Source organism: Pongo abelii, chromosome 9, assembly GCF_028885655.2.
Source record: "Pongo abelii isolate AG06213 chromosome 9, NHGRI_mPonAbe1-v2.0_pri, whole genome shotgun sequence".
NCBI classification, from domain to species: Eukaryota; Metazoa; Chordata; class Mammalia; order Primates; family Hominidae; genus Pongo; species Pongo abelii.
The window spans coordinates 22,823,736-22,844,975 of NC_071994.2; the positions used below are offsets into that span (position 1 = coordinate 22,823,736).

The 21,240-nt window shown below is 54.2% G+C and overlaps 1 protein-coding gene and 1 long non-coding RNA gene across 2 annotated transcripts in view; one reads left to right on the forward strand and one right to left on the reverse strand.

Annotated features, from left to right (window-relative positions):
* Positions 1 to 6,142: 6,142 nt before the first annotated feature.
* ALX4 (ALX homeobox 4) overlaps positions 6,143 to 21,240 on the forward strand; it is a 47,576-nt gene continuing 32,478 nt past the window's right edge. Inside the window, exon 1 of the mRNA XM_002821846.6 lies at positions 6,143 to 6,679. Within this exon, the coding sequence (XP_002821892.3) occupies positions 6,220 to 6,679 (460 nt within the window). The 5' untranslated portion in view covers positions 6,143 to 6,219. The remainder of the gene's footprint in view (positions 6,680 to 21,240) is intronic.
* Positions 10,930 to 16,139, reverse strand: LOC134762147 (uncharacterized). Its single transcript, XR_010141849.1, has 3 exons — positions 15,983 to 16,139; positions 14,530 to 14,619; positions 10,930 to 11,499 (listed from the first exon to the last, which is right to left on the reverse strand). It is a non-coding gene; the product is annotated as an uncharacterized LOC134762147 (long non-coding RNA).

Sequence of the window (21,240 nt, forward strand, 5' to 3'; positions counted from 1 at the left end):
GGAGGACGTGGTGAGTCACGCGGTTGGCTGGGTCTGGCGAGCGCGCCGAGGACCCGCGCGGACTCGCTGCTCTCGCGCCCGCCCCGGCGGCTCTGGAGAAATGGCAGCTTTTCTGCGAGCCCTGGAGGTCCAAAGGGGTTAGGAACCTTTGGATCCGCCGGTCTCCCGTAGTGTTTTGCTCCAGGGATTTCTGATAACGCGCGCAGTGGTTAAGACCGTAGGTTCTGACGTTGGATCGCCTGAGTTCGAATCCCAAGTCCTTTGCTTTGCTGTGTGGCCCCGAGCTATTACTTCACTTGTCTGTGTTTCGATTTCGTAACCATTATAGAATGAGAATAATAGTTCCACCATAAGGCTATTGTTAGGATTGCAAACATCTCAGTGTGCAAGGGCTGACTTGTAATGTAACAGTTGCCGATAGGCTGTGGCAATTACGTTGTTATTTCTAGAGTGTGAGATGTGTGCACAGGGTTCCCTAGGACAGGAGGGTTCCCATGCAAGACTTAGAAGCTTCTGGGCTTCATATTTTGACTCTTCCCGTCTTTTCTGCCAGTGTCCAAGGTGTCCTTTCAGCCACCCCACACTTCAGTTATTGTAGCCTTCTGCCATTTGCAGAGCTGGCAACTTCCAGCCAAGTGCTGCACAGGGCTCGCTGATGTGGGCGTAGTCCCCATTTGACTCACATGGAAGTCAAGGCTTGGGTCAGTCAGGCAAGGTTACATAGAAGGTAGGTGCCAGGCTGTGAAGACGGGGTGCCCCTCCTCACAGGTCCACAGTGCTCAGCCAGGGTGGCGGTGCAATAGATAATTGGGGAGTAGAGGGCAGCTCAGACTGAAGGTGGTGGCTCTGCCGGGTCCAGTGACTCACACCTGTAATCCCAGCACTTTGAGAGGCCAAGGTGGGTGGATCACGAGGTCAGGAGATTGAGACCATCCTGGCTAACACTGTGAAACCCCGTCTCTACTAAAAATACAAAAAATTAGCCGGGCATGGTGGCACACACCTGTAGTCCTAGCTACTCGGGAGTCTGAGAATCACTTGAACCTGGGAGGTGGAGGTTGCAGTGAGCCAAGATCGTGCCACTGCACTCCAACCTGGGCGACAGAGTGAGACTCCATCTCAAAAGAAAGAAAGAAAGAGAGGGAGGGAGGGAGGAAGGAAGGAAGGGAAAAAAAGGAGGGAAGGAGGCAAGGAAGGAAAGAAGGAAGGAAGGAAAGGAAGGAAGGAAGAGAGAGAGAAGGAAGGAAGGAGAGAAGGAGAGACAAGGAAGGAAGGAAAAAAAGGACGGAGGGAGGGAGGGAGGGAAGGAAAGAAGGAAAGAAGGAAAGAAAGGAAGGAAAAGAGAGAGAGAAGGAAGGAAGGAAGGAGGGAGAGGGAAGGAAGGAAGGAGAGAGAAAGAAAGAAAGAAACAAAGAAAGAAAGAAAGAAAGAAAGAAAGAAAGAAAGAAAGAAAGAAAGAGTCTGCTGTGCTCTCTCCCCACTGGGCACCCTCTAACCAACTCAATCCCCCATGCTCGGGCTCTACCGGAGCCACCAGGACTGGGCAGCTACCCCCCCAGCTAGGGGCAGTCCTCTGGGCTATTCATTCAATCATCTATTCAACATATTTTCTGAGCAGCGCTGGGTGCCAAGTACTGCACTCAGCACTGGGGAGACAGTGGCCAGGGACTTGCATTCTAGGAAGAACACAGACAATAAACCAAGTACATCAACAAATGTGGGAGATAATTTCAGATCGCAGTAGACACTACGGAGGAAAAGGAAGATGTGACAGGAGTAGCTAGGGTGGCGAAGGAAGGCCTCAGCAAGGAGGTGACCCCCAGCACTAGGGTTGAGGAAGAAAGGCTTTTCTTCACCATGTCCCCACAACCTTCCCAAGTGTGGAGCCTGGAGCCTGAGGCCACAGAATGTGGAAGCTGCCTCCTGGAGGGCTGACTGGGAGAAGCAAAAGGGAGGGAGAAAGGGGCAGCCAGCGGAGCATTTGCCAGGGGTGGGAGTGCAGGACTTGAAGCAGTTATGGTAACCTTCCACCATTTGCAGAGCTGGCAACTTCCAGCCAAATAGTGCACATGACTTGCTGAGGTGGGTGTAGTCCCCTGGCTCTCCCAGTACACAGTGAAGTAACTGGGCATGCAGAAACTGCCTGGCATGTGAAGGAACCTGACAGGAATCAGGCAGCAAGCTAGGGAGAGCCTCAGCTGCGGGAGAAATAACGCACCTGGAGAGCAGCAGTCAGGCCCAGACTCAGGCTCCAGCACTCTCCCTGTGGCCAGAAAGCTGGAAGGATGCCCTTGCTCAAGAACCAGATGGGAGTGGTTCCACTTTCAACTACGGAAGGACCAATAGAGGAACAAATGATTGAACACAAACAGAAACAACCAGCTCCTCTTATTAGCACAGTCCCTGGAATGTTTTGGAAGGGACCTAGGAGAGGGAGTTGGTGGAGGTTTGCATGAGGGCTTCAGGTCACACACTCAAACGACTTGCCCGGAACATTGTCCCCAAGGTACTTTCTCACTCGTTGGCACGTGCTCATTCTTCCTGGATCCATCTATAAGATAAAATGCAGAGGACTAAAGGCGCTCGTTCCAAGGACACAAGGTCTCAGGCGAGACAGGAAAGATTCTGGCTTAGGGCATGAAATCCTTGGGTTTGAATATCCAGGTGGTCAGGGAAAGGTTGAATAGCGAGGCAGTAATTACACAGGTAATACAAGCCCAGAGTGTTTAGGTGGTAAGAGATGAGGTGATGCTCAAAAAATGCTTCATGAAACACAGCAAATTTTTGCATTGGGTGCGCCTGGTTCAGAGGTTCTACGAAGAGTGTACAATTGCAATTGTTCCCGTCTTGGGGTTGTCATCCCCACCCCAACCCTCTCCACCACAATTTGCCTCTCATAGTCCTTCCCTCATTTTTTAGGCAGGAATGGAGGTGGAGAAAGAAGTGGGGGTTTTGCCACCACCTTCTGGGTGCCTGCAGGCAGCTGCTGGGCACAGGAGAGTGGAGTAGTCTGCTGGCTTGGAACTCCTTGACAAAAAAAAAAAAAAAAAATGCATCTATAAGCCCCTGGGAACCATAGGACACTTTCATTCATTCACTCAACAAGCATTTTATGAGTGCCAAGCCCTACAGTGAACAAGACAGACCTGGCCCCTGCTGTGAGAAAACTCACTGCTCTCCAGGCACAGGCGCAGGAAGGGCCAGCACGCTGTTAATTCCGCTACTTGATTCTTGAAGAGGGGGTGAGTGGGTGACCAGCTGTCCTTGACTAGGGAAACCAAAGAAAGAGTCTCAGAAATTGGTGCTGCACTGAGCAGTTGGAATAAACTGAGGTAATAGAGTCCTACAGCCCCAGGTTTAATCTTTATTTTATTTTATTTTTATTTATTTATTTTTTTTTTTCTGAGACGAAGTCTCGCCCTGTCGCCCTGCCGCCCAGGCTGGAGTGCAGTGGCACAAACTCTGCTCACTGCAAGTTCCGCCTCCCTGGTTCACACCATTCTCCTGCCTCAGCCTCCCGAGTAGCTGGGACTACAAGCGGCTGCCACCACGTCTGGCTAATTTTTGTATTTTTAGTAGAGACGGGGTTTCACCGTGTTAGCCAGGATGGTCTCGATCTCCTGACCTCGTGATCCATCCTCCTTGGCCTCCCAAAGTGCTGGGATTACAGGTGTGAGCCACCGCACCTGGTCCAGGTTTGATCTTTTATTCCACAAATATTTGTGGTGTGCCAGGCACGTAGGAGGCTGCCCTGGGGCAGCTAGTGGGGTTGAGATACACACATAGCCAGGCAACCAGACAACCACGAGATCTGGGACAGAGATGAGGCAAACGGAAGCGTCAACTTAAACTAGGAGAGATGGGAAGACTTCCTAGAGGAAGATGCTCTAGGCTGAACTCTGAATCATTAGCCAGACAAAAGTGCAGGAATGAGGTTAGGGAATTCCAGGTAGGGGAAACCACCTATGCTACAGTGCACAGGCTAGAGACCTTGGCAGGTTCTAGGAACTTGAAGAAACTGCTGGACAGGAGCATTTAGGATGATGGCAGGAGCACTCCGCTTTTTGCTATCTAACTTTGGAAAATTATTTTGGTTAAGTCTCAGTCTACCCATATGCAAAATGGGTATGATAAGCCTTGTATTGCCAGATTGTTGGCACAACAGGAGCTCAATAAATAAAGGACTCTCAAGTGGCTTAGGTCTGCCGGCCAGTGAGGCGCGGTTCCCATTGGGCATGGAGTAGGGGGCGGCTGGAGCCTGCGCGCTCTTGGCTTGGTTTGCGGAATATCTTTATTAACGAGCACTTCAAGGTAAGCCGGCGATGGAAACCAGATGTGGGATCGCGCGGTCGGCGGCGGAGCAAGGACCAGAGATACCAAGGGGGTAGGGTGGGGGTAAGAATTAGCCCAGATGAGGTTGGGAGCAGAAGCGCGACCTCCCAGATATTTTTTTTCTTTGAGAGACCTTAGATGCAGAAAGTTGACATCTGACTCACATTCCTGGGTTCACGGTGCTCAGGCCCTCTTTAATTTTACCTTGCACTTTTACCTCTCACCCCACTCCCAGACTCCTTCGAGGTACGTTCTCGCTTAACGATTTTCTCAGCGGTTTAAGGAGGGCTGCTCTCGCTGGTCTCCTTCAACTTGAACCATTCCACAGCCGGGGGCCAGTTTCCCCTCTGCGTCTTCGCTGTCCGCACGGCCTTCCAGGTCGGTGGAGGGACTAGCCTGAACAGAGGTTTCAGGGCGCGACGGCTATTTCCCAGCTGTGTGACCTGGGCCAGGTGGCCGCCCCTCTCTGAGCCTCCGTTAGCTGATCAGAAAATTGGGGGCCCCAATCTCTAGCACGGTTTTCATGAAGCGAAATCGAGGGGCTGCACGCGCAAAGTTTTTTTCCCTTGCTGTAGCGGTGCCGGGGCCTTGAGGCTCGCATTGGTGGTGAAACCACAACCTATCAAAACTAAGAAGTTCGTTTTACAGTCGGGGGCAGTGAGGCCAGAAAGAGAAGAGACGGTCTCACCCCTCTCCCCCACCCCTGACCCCAAGGAGTGAACAGGTGACAGCGCGACTATCGGGCAAGGTCAAGGGGTCTCCAGACTCCGCTCTCTGTACTTGGCCTGGCAGGAAATCCCCTCGCCTGGGCGCAGACGTAGGGCGTGCGCTGTGCGGCCTCTGGAAGGGAGCGCAGAGGGCAGCACTCTAAAGCTTCTGAAGCCCGGCCCAGCCCAGGGCTTCCCCAGGGCTTCCCCAGGGCTTGAGAGAGCACAGATTTCGCTACATCCCAGCCCAGCGCCCTTACAGCAGACGGAAATAGTTAACAAGACGTGCAAGTGACCATGCACTGGACGACGAAGGCTTGTGTGTGTGTTAATCTCCCGTAGGAACGGGAATGGGGAGGAAGGTTGGAAACCTAGGAAAAGGTGCCAGCGGGAAGGCCCGCAGCTGCGCCCGCGAGCTCGCGCGCAAGAGGCCGAAGGACTCGCTTGCATCCGCAGGCCCGTGGTCCCCCTGGCTTCGAATGTCAAAACCTGTTAGGTTTATTTTGGGAGGCTTTTTTTTAACCTGTCATTAAAATTTGCATTTCCCTTTGCCCTAGGCCAAAGCTCCGACACCCCGCCAATTCGCAGCCTAGCCTCGGGAGCCCTGGGGATCCTGGCACCTCCCCAGCCCCGCCTAGAATCGGAAAAGCCCTCGGGCGTCTCCGGGTTGAATCCCCGCTAGCGAGTTAGTAGCATCTCCTTAACAGTGGAGAGAAGAGGGCAGGGGCCAGTGGAAGGAGAGAGGAGGAGGGGACGAGAGAGGGGAAAAGAAGAAGCACGGCAGGGAAAAAAATTTACTTTTTTTTTTTTTTTTTTCCGCTGCAAAACCTTAAGAGGGTTTGGGAGATCTGGTCAACTTTCCGAAACATCTGAATCTTTTTACTGCCCTCGATTCTTTCCCTCGGCTAGCTGTGGGGAGGGAGGAAAGAGAGAGAAGGAGAGAGAGAGGAAGGGGGGGAGGGAGGGGAAGAGAGAGAGAGGAGGGAGAGAGAGGAGAGAGAGAGAGAAAGAAGAGGGGGAGAGAGAGAGGCAGGCGTGGAGGGGAGGAGGGAAAGCGAGCAGGCCGGGCACGGAGTGCACAGCCACAGCCTCCTCGCCTCCCCAAACTCCCAACCAAGGCGCGCGGTGGCGTCCTCGCGCCCTCGCTCGCGCCCCCGCCCGCCGCCCGCGCAAGCCAGGCATGAACGCTGAGACTTGCGTCTCTTACTGCGAGTCGCCGGCCGCTGCCATGGACGCCTACTACAGCCCGGTGTCGCAGAGTCGGGAGGGCTCGTCGCCTTTTAGGGCATTTCCCGGAGGCGACAAGTTCGGCACAACTTTCCTGTCGGCCGCCGCCAAAGCACAGGGATTCGGGGACGCCAAGAGCCGGGCCCGTTACGGCGCTGGGCAGCAGGACCTGGCGACACCCCTGGAGAGTGGAGCCGGGGCGCGGGGCTCCTTTAATAAGTTCCAGCCCCAGCCGTCGACCCCGCAGCCCCAGCCGCCGCCGCAGCCCCAGCAGCAGCAGCCGCAGCCCCAGCCGCCCGCGCAACCGCATCTTTACTTGCAGCGAGGCGCCTGCAAGACGCCCCCAGACGGCAGCCTCAAACTCCAGGAAGGCAGCAGCGGCCACAACGCGGCCTTGCAGGTTCCCTGCTACGGTGAGTGCACGTGCGGGTCACCTGGGGCTGGGGACCACGGGGTGCTTGGCTTCCGCATCCCTTGAAACTGGTGGCTTGCGGGAGGTATGAGTTGGCGGGCTGGGGTCGGGGTGGGGGCAGCGGTTGGTGGCTCTGGTCGGTAAACGGGATCGATCGCTGCGAGGGAGCCAAGGGATCTGTTCTGTCTCCTTCATGTCAGGCGGCCTAGGCACGGAGCGTTTCGGCTGTTAAACTCGACTTGTAGTTTGTTTTTCCCGGTCCCTTCGGCATTTCCCCAAATCGCTCGCTTTGCGCTGCCCGCTGGGCGGGATTTGAAGCGGATGCTTCTTACCGGCCCAGGGCGTGCGGCGGCAAGCAGTCTCAGCGCAGCGCCGCGCCAAGGAGTCTCCGCGCAGCGCTCTGGCGCTGGGCTGCGGGGCTGCGGGACTGCGGGGCTGCGGGACTGCGGGACTGCAGAGGCCTCGCTCCTCGCCGGCTGGGAGGCTCCTCGGGCGGCGCCGCCACAGGTGAGAGCGCCGCAGGTGCGGAGCCAGGCGGGAAGCCCGGAGTGTGGTTGGCCGAAAGCTCACGGGAAATCCAGGCGCACTGGCGCGACACAGTGCGGAGCCAGAGACCCTGGGGTCCCAGGGGACACTGGGGTCTGGCAAAACCCGAGTCCTGGGACCCTTAGCGCTACTTGCAGTGGGGATGCGGGCAGGCCAGTTCCCCGGGAGCTTCTCCCTCGGCGATTCTTGGAGGCGGGAGGCCTCTGAACAATGGTTTAGGACGGAGTAGGAGGGGAGACAGGAAGTCCCGAGTCCCAGGTGGCCCAGGGCTGTGGCAAGAGAGAAGGGTCTGGGTCCTGATTTGAGCCCACAGGGAACCCGAGGGAGCTGGCTTAAATGACCTCCAAGCCGCCTTGAACGCAGCCACAGGAGGCAGGCCTGGGCCCCCCAGAGCACAGCCACCATTGCCTGGGAGAGACAGACACTCAAGGACGTCTCTAGCCAGAGCAGCTCGGTAGCCTAGGCCTTCTCTTCTTCCAGAGAATCAGGGTTCCTGAACCCCAAAGCAGAAGTTGGAGCAAAGACGCAGAAAGGGAAAAACCTTCTCTGGGCCAGGAGCCCTGAGCACATACTCTCCCGGAGGCCTTGGCCTTCAGGCCCGGCCCTGGTGAGAAGAGTTGGGGGCAGGGAATTTGCCCTGATCCAGGCTGATGGAGAGGCACTAGGCCTGGGGACAGAGGCTGGGACACGGCGGAGGCCTTGGTGGCGAGAATAACCTTGGGAAAACAGCCGATGGCAGATGTTTTCTCGTATTCAGGTTCCTTCTTTCACAGGCGCAGAACTAGTTCATAGATGGCTGCTGACAAACATTCACAGTCATACGCTTGTCTACAATTGCATTCTACACACACATGCAGAGAGCATCTTCTTTAGGAGCCGATGTGGTCATAACCCCAAGAACACATGCCCATGTGGCCTCGAATGAGCCACATACTCCCAAACCCATAGGACAGAACTGAGAGAAGATTTAGAAAGATTCAGTGGCCCTTCCCCACTTCCTCCACCTTCCTCTTCACCTCCAGTTGGAATGAGATCAGGCATTCAGATCACAGACCCCCAAAGCTCCACACACAGACACCCACAGCTCCACACACAGACACACACAGCTCCACACACAGACACACAGCTCCACACATGGACACACACAGCTCTACACACAGACACACACAGCTCCACACATGGACACACACAGCTCTCATACAGGGGCTCCTTCCGTGCTAAGCCGGCAGAGACTCTCAGCCCTGTCCATACTGATTGCCCTTCCCAGCCCAGGGACACAGGCCCCAGCTCATCCCTGTCATTCAGGACTATTAGGTGAGGGCAGGTTGCAGACTAGGGGACCCATGGAGGTTCATCCTGAATAGCCAGCGGGCTCATGCTTTCTCTCCACTGCATTGGATTTTCATATTTTAATGAAAATTACCAGTGAAACCTCTGAAGAGGCTGATACATTAGGCAAGAAGAGAGCCTAAGGAGCTCCCCACCTTTTGGTTAAATGCCTTCAGGTCCAGAGGGAAGGCGGAGAGGGCTGGCCTCCCCTGAGCCCTCTCTCTGTGCCCTGCTGGGCCCCCACAGCCAGCCTGGCCCTTCCTCTACTTGCACTAGCCTTTGGAGCTGAGGGAAAGGGCCAGCCACTTGACCCACTACTGCCCCTAACCCGTGGCAGTGTGACCTGACAGCAAACACCTTCCCAAACCCCGGTTTCCTCATCTGCATCCTGGGGTGATAACAGAAAGACCTTACTGGGTCATAAATGTGCCTCTGCAGAGACAGCAAGAGGCAAGAGCAAGAGCCCCCGCTACCCCTGCCCCTCCCAACCCCCGCCCACATTTCCATCCCTATCTATCTCCGAGCTGCTGGGAACTCGAAAGCACCCAATTCTGAGGACAGGGCAAGTCCCTGCCACTGCTCTGGGTCATAAACTGCAGGCTGGGACCAAAGGCAGCCTGTAACTACCGGCTGCCTAAGATGGAGGCACTGCTCGGGGCAAAGCCACAAACAATAAACAGCAAGTCAGTGTTTGTTCTTTCCCTCTCTCAGCAGCTGAGTCTCCCCAGCCAGGAGATGTCTGGTCCTTCTAGGAAAGGGATTAGGCGCTTTAGGTCTAAGATGAAGAAACTGAGGATACAAAAGGTGAGGCTCTGCCCTTTACAGAGGTAGCCAGGAGGACGGACTCCGGATTGGGATCCCTACCCTGCCAGCAAGCAGGAAAACTGAGGCATGCATTGACAACAATTCTCTCCCACAGTTGTGAGAGTGTGTATACTAAAAAGGGGAGAAATGGAGTTCAAGGAAAAATCCTTAGACGTTCCCAGGAGCATGGGGAAAGTCGGAGGCGGGGGCGGCCTTGGTGCCAGTACCGGCGCTGGCTGATCTCCGTCTTCAGGCAGGCAGCTGAGACCTGGCAACCATTCCCAGCCCTGGAGGTCGGGGCGAAAGCTGTTCTTTCACGTGTGTAACTACACCTAACAAAAGGGGGAAGCTCGGAGGCCTCTTCCTGGGCCTCAACTTCTGGGCCCACTCCCGGCAGAGTCCAATCGCCTTTCGGCAAGGAAGGTGCCCCAGGCAGCTGAGCCAGGGCCAAGCCGAGGGAGTGCGGGGCGGGGAAGCCGCCTCCAGTCTCTGCTGGCCGAGTCTGGACCGGGTTGCGGAAAGAGTTGGTGAGAGAAACCCTCCCGTGCTGCAAGCGTCCCTACCCCAACTTGGGCCTTCCTTTCCCCAAACGTGCTAAAAGAACGAAGATTAAGGCGGCTCCGCAGTGTCCTTTGGGTGTGGAGACCGCGTTTTTACGAAACAGCCCCCACCGAGCCCTCTTCTGTTGCAACCCAAGACTTCACCATTCTCCCCTCCAGACTCTGGGTCTGCTCTTTGGCCTCCTAAATTCCTTGCCCGAGCTCAGGGCGGGCCGCCTGGGCCCCAGGAGACATGTCAGGTTGGAGACCCGACGTTTCTCAGCGACGCAAAGAGCCTCCCTGTACTCAGGGCAGGGACTCCGGCGCCTCCCCCCCAAACTCCGGATCCGACCCCCGGAGCCGCAGCCGGCGCGTGCTGGTCCTAGTCTACCAGTCCCGAGACGCGGGGCCGCTGCGGGAGGCTGCCCCTCTTCCCCCTTCCCTTTCGCTTTCGATTCGGTGGCGACAGGTTTTTGTTGAAAGCAGATTGCTACCTCTCCATCCACCCACCCCCAAAAGCAGCGCTCTCAGCGCCAAGGTCTGGGGAGGCGCGGGCCATGCTGGAGCCCCTGGGGTGCCTCCTAGGGGCCCAGTCCCGATTTTTCGAATTAGACGCAGTGGTTAAATACCAGAGGGTATTTATTTCCCCTGCACCGACATAATCCATGCACCACGAAATGTGTAAATTCTGCCGGGGTCGTATTTGAATTTAGTTAGAGAACTGGGGTGTGTTTTGTATACAAGAGACGACCCAAAGAAGAAAGAAACGAAAACCCGACAGAAGCAGCAACAGCCAGTGGGTGACTGGGGTGATCGCAGGAAAACTCCAGCCTGGGACTGAAGCCTGCTCGGGAAGGGGCGACTGTTGTTTAATTTTGGAGGGAGCGATGGCGAAGGAAGATGCTTTTAATTTTTTACTTTGTTAATTTCCATAGCCTGCTTCACCAGTCTGGTCCAAACACATACGTTGTTAAATAGAAAAACAGAGGGCCTGGATTAAAACTCAATATTTTAAGTCAATCGACTTGCACGATCTTGCACAATCTTTTCTTTATTATAATTTACATATATTGAAGTGCTTAGCTCTGAGGAGGAAAGTTGGAAGAATTGTTATGTATGTGTACACTGTTAGTTAGGACGACCATCTGGATAAAGAAACAGACCATTTATATATTTCCTTAAACGTTGTAAAACGTTAAAGCAAAAGCATTTTTTGTAAGTTGTTTTAAGAAAATTTCAGAAGATACTTCGGAGCACCGGGGACCCCATTTTGTTCCTGACAGCAGTGTTTCTTGAGTAGGGTGACACTTTAGCCGGGGCATTTGCGCGGTCTCGATTCTAATGCGAAGTTCCAAGCGGCTGCGCCAGGAACCTCGCCGCGATCGCCGGGCTAAGCCGGAGTCACCAAGCCCTGAGCTCACGCGCTGCGATGCCGGCCCGCAGTAGGAAAACAGATTAAAACGCCCTACAGAAAATCTCGGCGAAGTCCCGGAGGACTCTGGTTTCTAAGATCAGCGGGGCGCACTTTCTCCGGGACGTCCCTTCTTCTCGGTCTCAGCGCCTTCCTGCCCGCAGCCGCGCGCAGCTTTGTTTTGGTGGCAAACTGAAATAAGAAATGGAAATATATTGGTCTTTGCCACTGCCAGGGATGAGAGGTGGTTGACGTCCGGCGCGTTTGTCCGGGCTTCGGGCTTCTCTGCAGACCCCTGGACTGGGGTGCCTGAGGCCAGGAGAGGAGGGGGATAGTTGCCCGGAGCCCCCGCGGCTCCGAGGCCTTGGGATGATTCATGGGGGGTGCGCTGCCTTGGTGAGCCTCTCGCCCCGAGGGTAGGCGAGGTGGGTGGGTAGGGTAGGGGAGTATATGCTGGAGAGAAGAGAGAACGCTTGACCAGAGAGAACTTCCTGCCCCCGGAGCCTCAGCGTCCTTAGCCCCCCAAACCCCTGTTCAGGAAGCCGAAGGACCTAGGCCCAGGCAACGGTTTGGGGTGGGGCGGTAAGTGCGCCGTCCTGCACCCGGACGTCGCCTGCCAGGCGCCACCTGGCCATGTGCTCCCGCAGCGCAGGGGTTCTCCAGCCATCAGCATAAGTCCTCACCGAGGTGACAGTCATCGGATTGGGAAACCAACACTGCGAGGACCCGGCTATGTGATGATACCGTCCGGGGGAATTCGAGTGGAAGCCGACCGTCCTGCGGTGCCACTAGACAAGTGAGAAGCAGCCCTTCCAAACAGGGCCCTTTGCTGGAAGGAGGAGGTACCTCTTTCCAGCCAGTGAGCGCTCCTAACTGCAACCGGGGTCTTCTCTAATATCAGTTACCCGCGGCTTCCAGAGACCCTGCCTCCAGAGGTGCAGCACACCTCTCCTCTGCAGATGTATAAACCGGGGACACCCCCATCTCCATTCAAGATGCTCCTTCCTCACCCAGTAGAGGGGTGCGGAGTAAACCCGGGACAACAACTTGCGTGCTGCCTGGAGGCAGGTCCCTCAGAAAGGACGACAAAAATTTGGTGATGCGGGAGAAGCTTCCACTGTGTCCAGGAAAGGGCGGCGGCCCCCTAGTTGCACCGGCCCCGGCCCCGGCCCCCACCCCCAGCACATTCTGTCACCTTAACAAAGACCGGCTTCTCCACCTGACCCCAACCCGCACCAGCCAGCGCCGAGGAAAGGGAGGAATGGAAAGGAGTTGTGGCTCAGCGGCGAGGAAGACCCACGCAGAGGCAAGCCTCTGAGAAGCCAAGGTTAGGGTGTGTAGGGTGGTACGCAGGGCCGCGGGCCGGTTCGGATTTGGACTCCAGAGGCAGTTGAAAGGGTCACCGTGGCGCTCCGCGGCTCCCAGGGTGCCGTTTTGGTAAGGAGGGGGTCACTGGGAGATGCAGGCGGGGTAAGAGGGGCCACCGGCTGCCAAGTACCTGTCTTTCCGGGTGAAGGCGCCGCTTATTCTCGGGACCGCTTGGTCAAGGCTGCTGGGCACTGGCGCCGCTGCACATTGGGGGCAGAGAGGGAGCCAGTGCTTGCTTCATCGGATTCTTAAAGCAGATTCTTTAAGAGTGGATTTTCATTCTGAACTGGAGGCCCAGCATGGATGTTGGCCCCATGCACCTCGTAGAGGGACAGGACCTGGTGACCCAGGTCAGAGCAGAACAACTGGCTCTCCAGGGCTCTGAAGGCCACAACCAAGAAGGCTGGGAAGCTGTGGGAGGTTTGGACCATGACACTGATGTCCAGCGTGGCACACGTGGGGACCGGGACCCACAGTTGGGGTGTAGATCACCCCAGCCTCCACCTTTGCATTCTCTACTCCTCCATGGCCTTGGAGAAGTCCGTTCTGCTTCGGGGTCTGAATTTTAGCTGTATGAAATGCAGGAGCGTTGACAATTTCCAAAGACCCTCTTGGAGTTTCTGTGCTGGTAGCAGTCTGGGCCCACCTTCACCCGCTTTGTCTTCCCTCCTCACCCCCACACGCATTTTTGTCCAGGAGAAACTGGGGTAAGGTGGGTGGAAAAGGCTTCCCTGGAGGCTAACACAGGTCCTGAGTGGGGAGCCATCCCAGGACACAAAGCCGGCTGGAGGTCCTACAGGGCCATGGTGGAATGCAGGTTCTGGGCTCAGGACTGGGATGCAAATAGGGAGGGGGTAAGCGAGTGTCTTCGTGACCAGGCTCAAGCTGAGGCCCCAGGCTCATGGCCCCTGTGTCCTCTCATCTTCCCTATCCCAGTATTTATGGAGCGCCTTCCCTGGGCGGACCTTCTCCTAGGAGATAGAACATGCCAAGTCCCTGCCTCCTGTGTTATGGCTTATGTCCTTCCAAGTGTTTTGTACAGTTGGGCTTAACAAATGTTCGCTGGCTGGAAGAATAAATGAAGAACTGGTGTCTCCTGTAGTGTTGCCCCCACATGGTTAAGTGCACCCAGGAGCCGGCTTAGGTGTTTGTGTGAGCGTGTGCACAGCATGAATGTGAGCGGTGTGTGCCGTGCCCATTCTCTCTGGGTCCACGTCCTGATGTCTGAGTGTTTCAGGGCGAGGCCGAGGGTTTGTGTGTAGTCCGGTGAAAGGCATGTCTATCCTCTGGCACTTGTGTCTGTGTCCCCCAGTGTGCGAGCCTCAGGTGTACAAGGGTGAGTACCCGTGTGCATGGCTCTGGAGCTTCTCTGGGTCTGTGGGTGGCATAGCCTCTGCCTCCAGAGGCGCCCCCAGGGAGAGTGACTAAGCGCCCTTGCATCATGGCCTGTGGCCTTCCTGGCCCTGGTCATGGCTCCCAGGAGCAGCTGACTCACTGAGTGGCAGGCAGAATCTCCCTGTGGCAAGTCCCCGGTAGGGCCCAACCACCCCCAGCGTCATCCTGGGGCCCTCGAACGTGGTTCATCCAGCCCACCCACACTGCGGCGAGGCCTTCCGACAAGCCACCAGCTCTGGAATGTACCCTCTGTCCCGTGTGGCTCACTGCAGAAGAGACGTGTCCTTGGCACTGTCTATGCCCACTGCTGACCCCATTTAGCACACGAGCAAACTGAGGCCCAAGGGGAAATGGACCCCCACAGCCAGGTTAGTAGGAGGGCAGGAACCCACCGAGTTCTCCTCCTTCCGCTATGATGGGTGGAAAGGCAGAAAGTGTTGAGGAATCCAATCCACTCACCCGCTCTCTTGTTGGATGCGACTCCTGCAGTAAGTTGCACTCTCTCTGTGCATCAAATAGGGCAGATGCTTGCAGTTCTGCCTCAGTCTCCTTAGAAGTAAAGCAGACCCTACCATGAGCTCCTGGGCATTAGAGGAGAGAAGGAGAGCACCCGTGGAATCCCTGGTGGGATTGCAGGGACCTGACTCTAATGCAGCCCCACCAGGCTGGGACTCCTGCTCTCTGCCCAGCTCCCCAAGCTGGGTTTTCTTTTCCTAAGTTCTTGAAAACCACAAGCCAGGGTCAGCTGAGGCCAGATGACCAGCTCCTCCCACTGTGTAGGACTGTCCACTAGGCCCTGAGGGCCTTTGGTTACATCAAGGAACCTGGTACCTCCCCTGACCCTGCAGTACACACACAATGGGTCATGGTGACATGGTGGGGGTCTCACTCAAGATTGGAAGAGATGGCAGTCATCTCCTGGCCCACATGTCTTATTTCACAGACAAGGGGACTGAGAGGCTTGATTCCATTTACACAAGGCTCACCAAACTTTGCCTGTCGCTATGCCAAGCCTTGTGGGGGATTCTGGGAAGCTCTGGATGCGGCCCCTGCCTTCAGGTCCAGAGGCAGAGACAGACAAGTGATCTTGAAATTCCAGTTCAGTGGGGTGGGCCCTGAGATGGGGAAAGCCCTGACTCAGGCTCTGAGGAGGTCAGGCTGGCTTGCCCTGGGGTGTGCAGGCGCCACCAGGGTTTGGTAGCTTACTGGAAGCCACTTAAGGGGAGGGTTCAGGAAAGTTGGGGACAGTTGGGATTTGTCCAGGCCAATGAGTTTTCTCTAGTGGCTGGAAATCCTGAGGCTTCTTCTCTCTTGACTTTCTCCTTTTCTCCCTCCATGCTTTCTCTGTAGATCAATAGGTCTTGGTTTTTCTATGGAAATAGTCATGTATAACAGCCCCCTTGCTTCTCTAGTGCCACTCTATTTCCCCCTGTGTTGAATGGCACTTTGGCCCTGTCCCACCTGGGAGGGGAGTGTGAGGAGGATGTGACGATGGAGAGAGGTAGTGTGTCTGCCCCGTACATCCTACACCACCAGGTTCTCTGCCCCACCCCTCACACTATACCCTTTGAGGATGCTAGGATATTGCAAATGATAGTGGTGGGGTTCTGATCAGGTTTCAGAGTATGTATGTAGAGTTTGGGGTCCTCCTGGATATGTGAGCCTCCCCGATGTCTCTACATGGCCACAAGGATTCATTCACACCTGGTTCACCTTCCAGCATGGAGCTGGGACAACTCCAGCTCCATGGCCTCTGACTTCAAGGAGGGAGCTCACTTTCAAATGGGGAAGACAAACATGCACATAGCTCTACTGCACGGCTCCGCTGTTGTGTGGCCTCAGCCTCCCCATCTCTGAACTTTCTTCATGGGACTCAGTGGTTTCAGAGGCCTTGGGATTCTGTGATACTCACCAAGAGAGGTGGATGGGCCCTCCAGAATCCTCGAGATGCCTCAAGACCCCACACTCTTCCCCATTCATTGTACCAGCAAAGGGGGAAGGCTGGTCCAGTCTGCCAAAGGTTAAGAGTCTGGGATTCCAGGCCTGGCTCCTGGCCTGAGTTTTCCCATCTGCAGGACAGAGACAATAATGGGTTTTGAGGCAAAGAAGGCTTAGAGTTGGCTGCTGCTACAGAACCATGTGACAGCCCAGAATGACTGAGCGTCCCTGCCTGTGCACCAGGCAGTACACCAGTGCTGCTTATGCATTATTTCACTTAATCACCATCACAATCCTATGAGATCAGTACTATTATCATCCCCATTTCATGGATGAAAACTGAGGTTCATGGAAGATAAGTAACTCGTCCACAGTGAGACAGCCAGGAAGGAAGAGTCGAGTCTTGCTGGCCAAGGGCTCCAAGAAACCTAAAAGGCATCCTGTTCTAGAATGATCCTGATTAGACTTGAGATAACCCTAATTCTGTCCCAGATGATGTGGGGATGAAAGACAGGGTCTTACAAACATGGCCCCCAGGGCAGGGCGCGGTGGTTCACGCCTGTAATCGCAGCACTTTGGGAGGCTTAGGCGGGTGGATCACAAGGTCAGGAGATCAAGACCATCCTTGCTAACACGGTGAAACCCCGTCTCTACTAAAAATACAAAAAATTAGCTGGGCGTGGTGGCAGGCGCCTGTAGTCCCAGCTACTCAGGAGACTGAGGCAGGAGAATGGTGTGAACCCAGGAGGTGGAGCTTGCAGTGAGCCAAGATCATGCCACTGCACTCCAGCCTGGGCAACAGAGCAAGACTCCATCTCAAAAAAAAAAAAAAAAAAAACCATGGCCCCAAAGCGTTCTTCTCAGCTTCACATCCGGGGATGCAGAAGACAAGTATTGTTAGGAGTAAGTTTCGGCACCTGCCAGGTTGAAGTTCTACACCTGACTCTGTGACCTTGGGCACAGCTTCCTCACCTGTGCTAGGTGAAAACAGGGTCCCAGGCATGGCATAGGGCTTCATAGTTGGTATGAGGAATGACTGCATGAGTTTCCAGAGGTTTCAGGAACATGAGAGAACCTCTGATCAAGGTAGGGTGGAGCTGAGGAGCATCTGTGGGAACAGTGGGGTAATAACACCTGCCCTCTAGGAAACATGAGAGAACCTCTGATCAAGGTAGGGTGGAGCTGAGGAGCATCTGTGGGAACAGTGGGGTAATAACACCTGCCCTCTAGGAAACATGAGAGACCGCAGGAGGCTTTGTCTGTTTTGTTTCAAACTTTCCCCAGAGCCTGGAGCTCGTCTATATAGTAGATGCTCAATAAATGTCTGTTGCTGAGTGAATGATTGAAGGGATCTTATGGGAGGGGAACATGCTAGGAACTTTGTAAGTCTTTCCACTCTGTCTTCGTTCATCCTTCCTTTGAATTGAAGCCTGGGGTGAGAGCCTGCTTTGTCGTTCTCTTGCATTCTGGTAGAAAATGATTGTTTTTGCAGGGTTTCCTGTGGGGTGTAGGAGCAGGGAGACTCTGGGTAGCTCTATTCAGCACAAGCCTTGGTCTTCTCCGACTCCAGCAGTTGGAGGAGTACCACTTTTCCTCACTGCTCCTCTTTTGGGTCTCACCCCACAGGCCACAGGCCTGCAGTCTGACTGCCACACCCCCCGGGGTCAGCTCTAGTCAAATGGTTTTCTCCCTTCGTCCCCAACTCTCCTCCTCAGGTCTCCCCGATTCCTTACAGTGAGTTCCGTGTCCTGTCCGCTGGCACCCCCATTCCTGCCACCTGCCCAGGGTGCTGCCTGAGAGCTGCTGAGGTTCCTCCCCTAGTCCCCCATTCACTCATCCTCCACCCTGGGATTCTGAGACTCACCTGCAAGGGATGCAGCCCTCTGTTCTGGCCAGGATGCCATCTGACCTCACCCGGCTTCCCAGCGGGGCATCCGGCTCCAAGACCTGGGCTCTTCCCAGCACACCCATAATTCCTTCCACCCGTCCCACCCCGGCATATGCAATCTGAGGGCACTTGAACATCCACGATCCCCTGAGTCTCACCAAAGGCCTAGGTGGAGGAATTGAATCTCCATTTTACAGACAGAAGCCAAAGCTCAAAGAGGGGGAACAGCTCAGAAGGAACGCACGGAGGAGTGTGCGCCTGGCAAAAGCTCCTCCTCACATCCAACAGATCCTTCAGCCTGGCACTTCTGTGTCGGGCAGGGACCAGAGTGTTTGGCAGTGAACAAACTGGCTCCTGCCCTCAGAGAGCCCATAGCCTGGTTAGAATGTGCTACATGCCATGGGAATCCCCAGGGAAGGTGAATGGACTGGGGCTTCCTGAGCATGGACATTTGAAGTGGACCTTGAAAGTTGAATAGGAGCTCACCAGCTGAAGGAGCTGAAAGAGGCCCTCTAGACTCAGGAAACAGCATGAACTAAATCTTTGGGTAAGGGAAGAACATGAAGCAAGTTTGTGGAGTGCAGGGGCATGATGGATGCCGGTGAGGTGGGCTGAGGAATGGCAGGGGCACAGCTGAAGAGAGCTTTATATTTTATTTTATTTTATTATTTTTTGAGACAGGGTCTCACTTGGTCACCAAGGCTGGAGTGCAGTGGCGCAGTCTCAGCTCACTGCAACCTCTGCCTCCCAGGCTTAAGTGATCCTCCCACCTCCGCCTCCCAAGTAGCTGGGACTACAGGCTCATCACCACGCCCAGTTAACTTTTGTATTTTTAGTAGAGACAGGGTTTCTCCGTGTTGCCCAGGCTGGTCTTGAACTCCTAGACTCAAGTGATCCTCCCACCTCAGCCTCCCAAATTGCTGGGATTACAAGCATGAGCCACCGTGCCTGGCCCCTGGGCCATTTATTTTCTACCAAGGGGTTCAGACTTTGGGGAAGCCACTGGAGGACGCTGAGCAAAACAGTGAGACCCCAGGCTGAGTGTTCTTTGCATGGTTCAGTATGGCCTTTGCTTTTTGCATTCAAAATCTTTATTTTAATTAAGAAGGAACTTTTTATTGTGGTAAAATATACATAGCATAAAATGTTACCATTTTAACATCTGTAAGTGAACCTTTCAGTGGCATTAAGTACACCCACAATATTATGTAACCATCACCACTGTTTCCAGAACTTTTTCATCATCCCAAACAGAAACTCCATACCTATTAAACGAGAACCGTCATCACACCCCTGACCCCCCACCCAAGTGACCTCTATTCTACTCTCTCTCTATGGATTTTCCTACTGTAGGTACCTCCTTATTTTTTTTTTTCTTTTTTTTTTTTTTTTTTTTGAGACAGAGTTTCACTCTTGTTACCCAGGCTGGAATGCAATGGCGCAATCTCAGCTCACTGCAATCTCCACCTCCCGGATTCAAGTGATTCTCCTGCCTCAGCATCCCAAGTAGCTGGGATTACAGGCACCCACCACCAGACCTGCCTAATTTTTGTGTTTTTAGTAGAGATGGGGTTTTGCCATGTTGTCCAGGCTGGTCTTGAACTCCTGACCTCAGGTGATCCACCCACCTCATCCTCCCAAAGTGCTGGGACTACAGGTGTGAGCCACCACACCTGGCCTTAGGTACCTCTTATAGGTGGAATCATATAGTATTTCTCCTTTGGCATCTGGCCATTTGTGTATCTCCTTTGGAGAAGTGTATTCAAGTACTTTGCCCATTTTTTAATGGGGTTGTTTGTTTCCTTGTTCTTGAGTCATAAGAATTCTGGATATTAATTCCTTTTCAGATACATGATTTGCGAATATTTCTTCTCATTCTATGGGTTGTCCTTTCACTCCCTGGATACTGTCCTTTGATGCACAAAAGTTTTACATTTTGATGAAGAAGTACAATTTTTCAATTTCTTCTTTTGTTGTCTGTGCTTTTGGTGTCATATTCAAGAAATCATCAATAACTCCAGTGTCAGGAGGATTTTCGCCTATGTCTTCTTTTAAGAGCTTTATAGTTTAGCTCTTAGGTTTAGGTCTTTGATGCACTTTAATTTTGAATATGACATAACATAAGGCTCCAACTTCATTCTTCCTCATGGGGATATCCACTTTTCCCAGCACCATTTGTAGAAAAGATGGCCCTTTTCTCATCGACTGGTCTTGGGACCTTTGTTGAAAATCAATTGCGCATGTATTTGAGAGTTTGCGTCTGGTCTCTATTCTGTTGCATTTGTCTATCTGGCCCCTGAATGATCATCTAATATGAAGTCCAGGATCGCAGAATGTACAAGGACCCTTGTAGGACATCCGTTCATCTCCTTGCCTGCAGGCCAGTGACCAACAGGTCACAGAAATTCAGCTCAAGGACACGTTTTTTTTCCAGGACCTGGAGCTGGTGAGAAGGGGTGGAGGGCAGAGCCAAAGGCGAGGACTCTAGAGCCACAGTCTTGGCCCTGGCTAGGCCCCTGGATATTCGGGGGCCCCTCTGCCCCTTCAGTTGACCATCCCATGAGGACGTGGCCTTTGGGGAAATTCTCATGTGCTCTGAGGGTCTATACGCCCACCTTCTGAGATGCTCAAATCTGGGACCACTTCCTTTATTAAGATGATTCCAGAATCCTTCCAGTGGAGCTCGGAGGAGCTCCAAGAGGGAAGCATCCAGTGGCTCCATGCTGTTGGCCCCGTGCATATTTTGAAGATTTTCTGTTAGATTCCCAAAAGAGGCACTTTCAACTCCCTGTCCCCTACCCTAGGCCATCCAGTGAGCGGCACAACCAGGGGCTGGGGCTCCAGGGACTAGACAGCAGGGTCCAAGGGGAGCACAGCTGCAGAGAAGTAGCCGTCCCCGGCTCCCCGTCCTAGGAACTTCCCCGGCCTAGGTGACTAAACAGAGGCCTGCTTGAGCCTGGTCTTCCAGCCATGTGCCCTAAGGAATAATTTCTAGTGTTCTTGGAAAATCACAGAAACTATGTTCATTCCACAATTGGGCTACACAGCCTGCTTGATGCTTCAGATGCCTTTGGTTTGGAGAAGCCCGTGGAGCTCAGGACCTGGAAACAGATTTCGGCCCACATAGCTGAGAGACCTTGGGCAAATTAGTTGACCTCTTTGCCTCAGTTTCTTTACCTGTAAAGTGGGGATAAGAATCATGTCTACCCGTTAGTGATAGGGTGTGGCTTAAATAAGGTAAAATAAGTAAGGATCAGGCCGGATGTGGTTGCTCACGCCTGTAATCCCAGCACTTTGGGAGGCTGAGGCAGGTGGATTGCCTGAAGTCAGGAGTTTGAGACCAT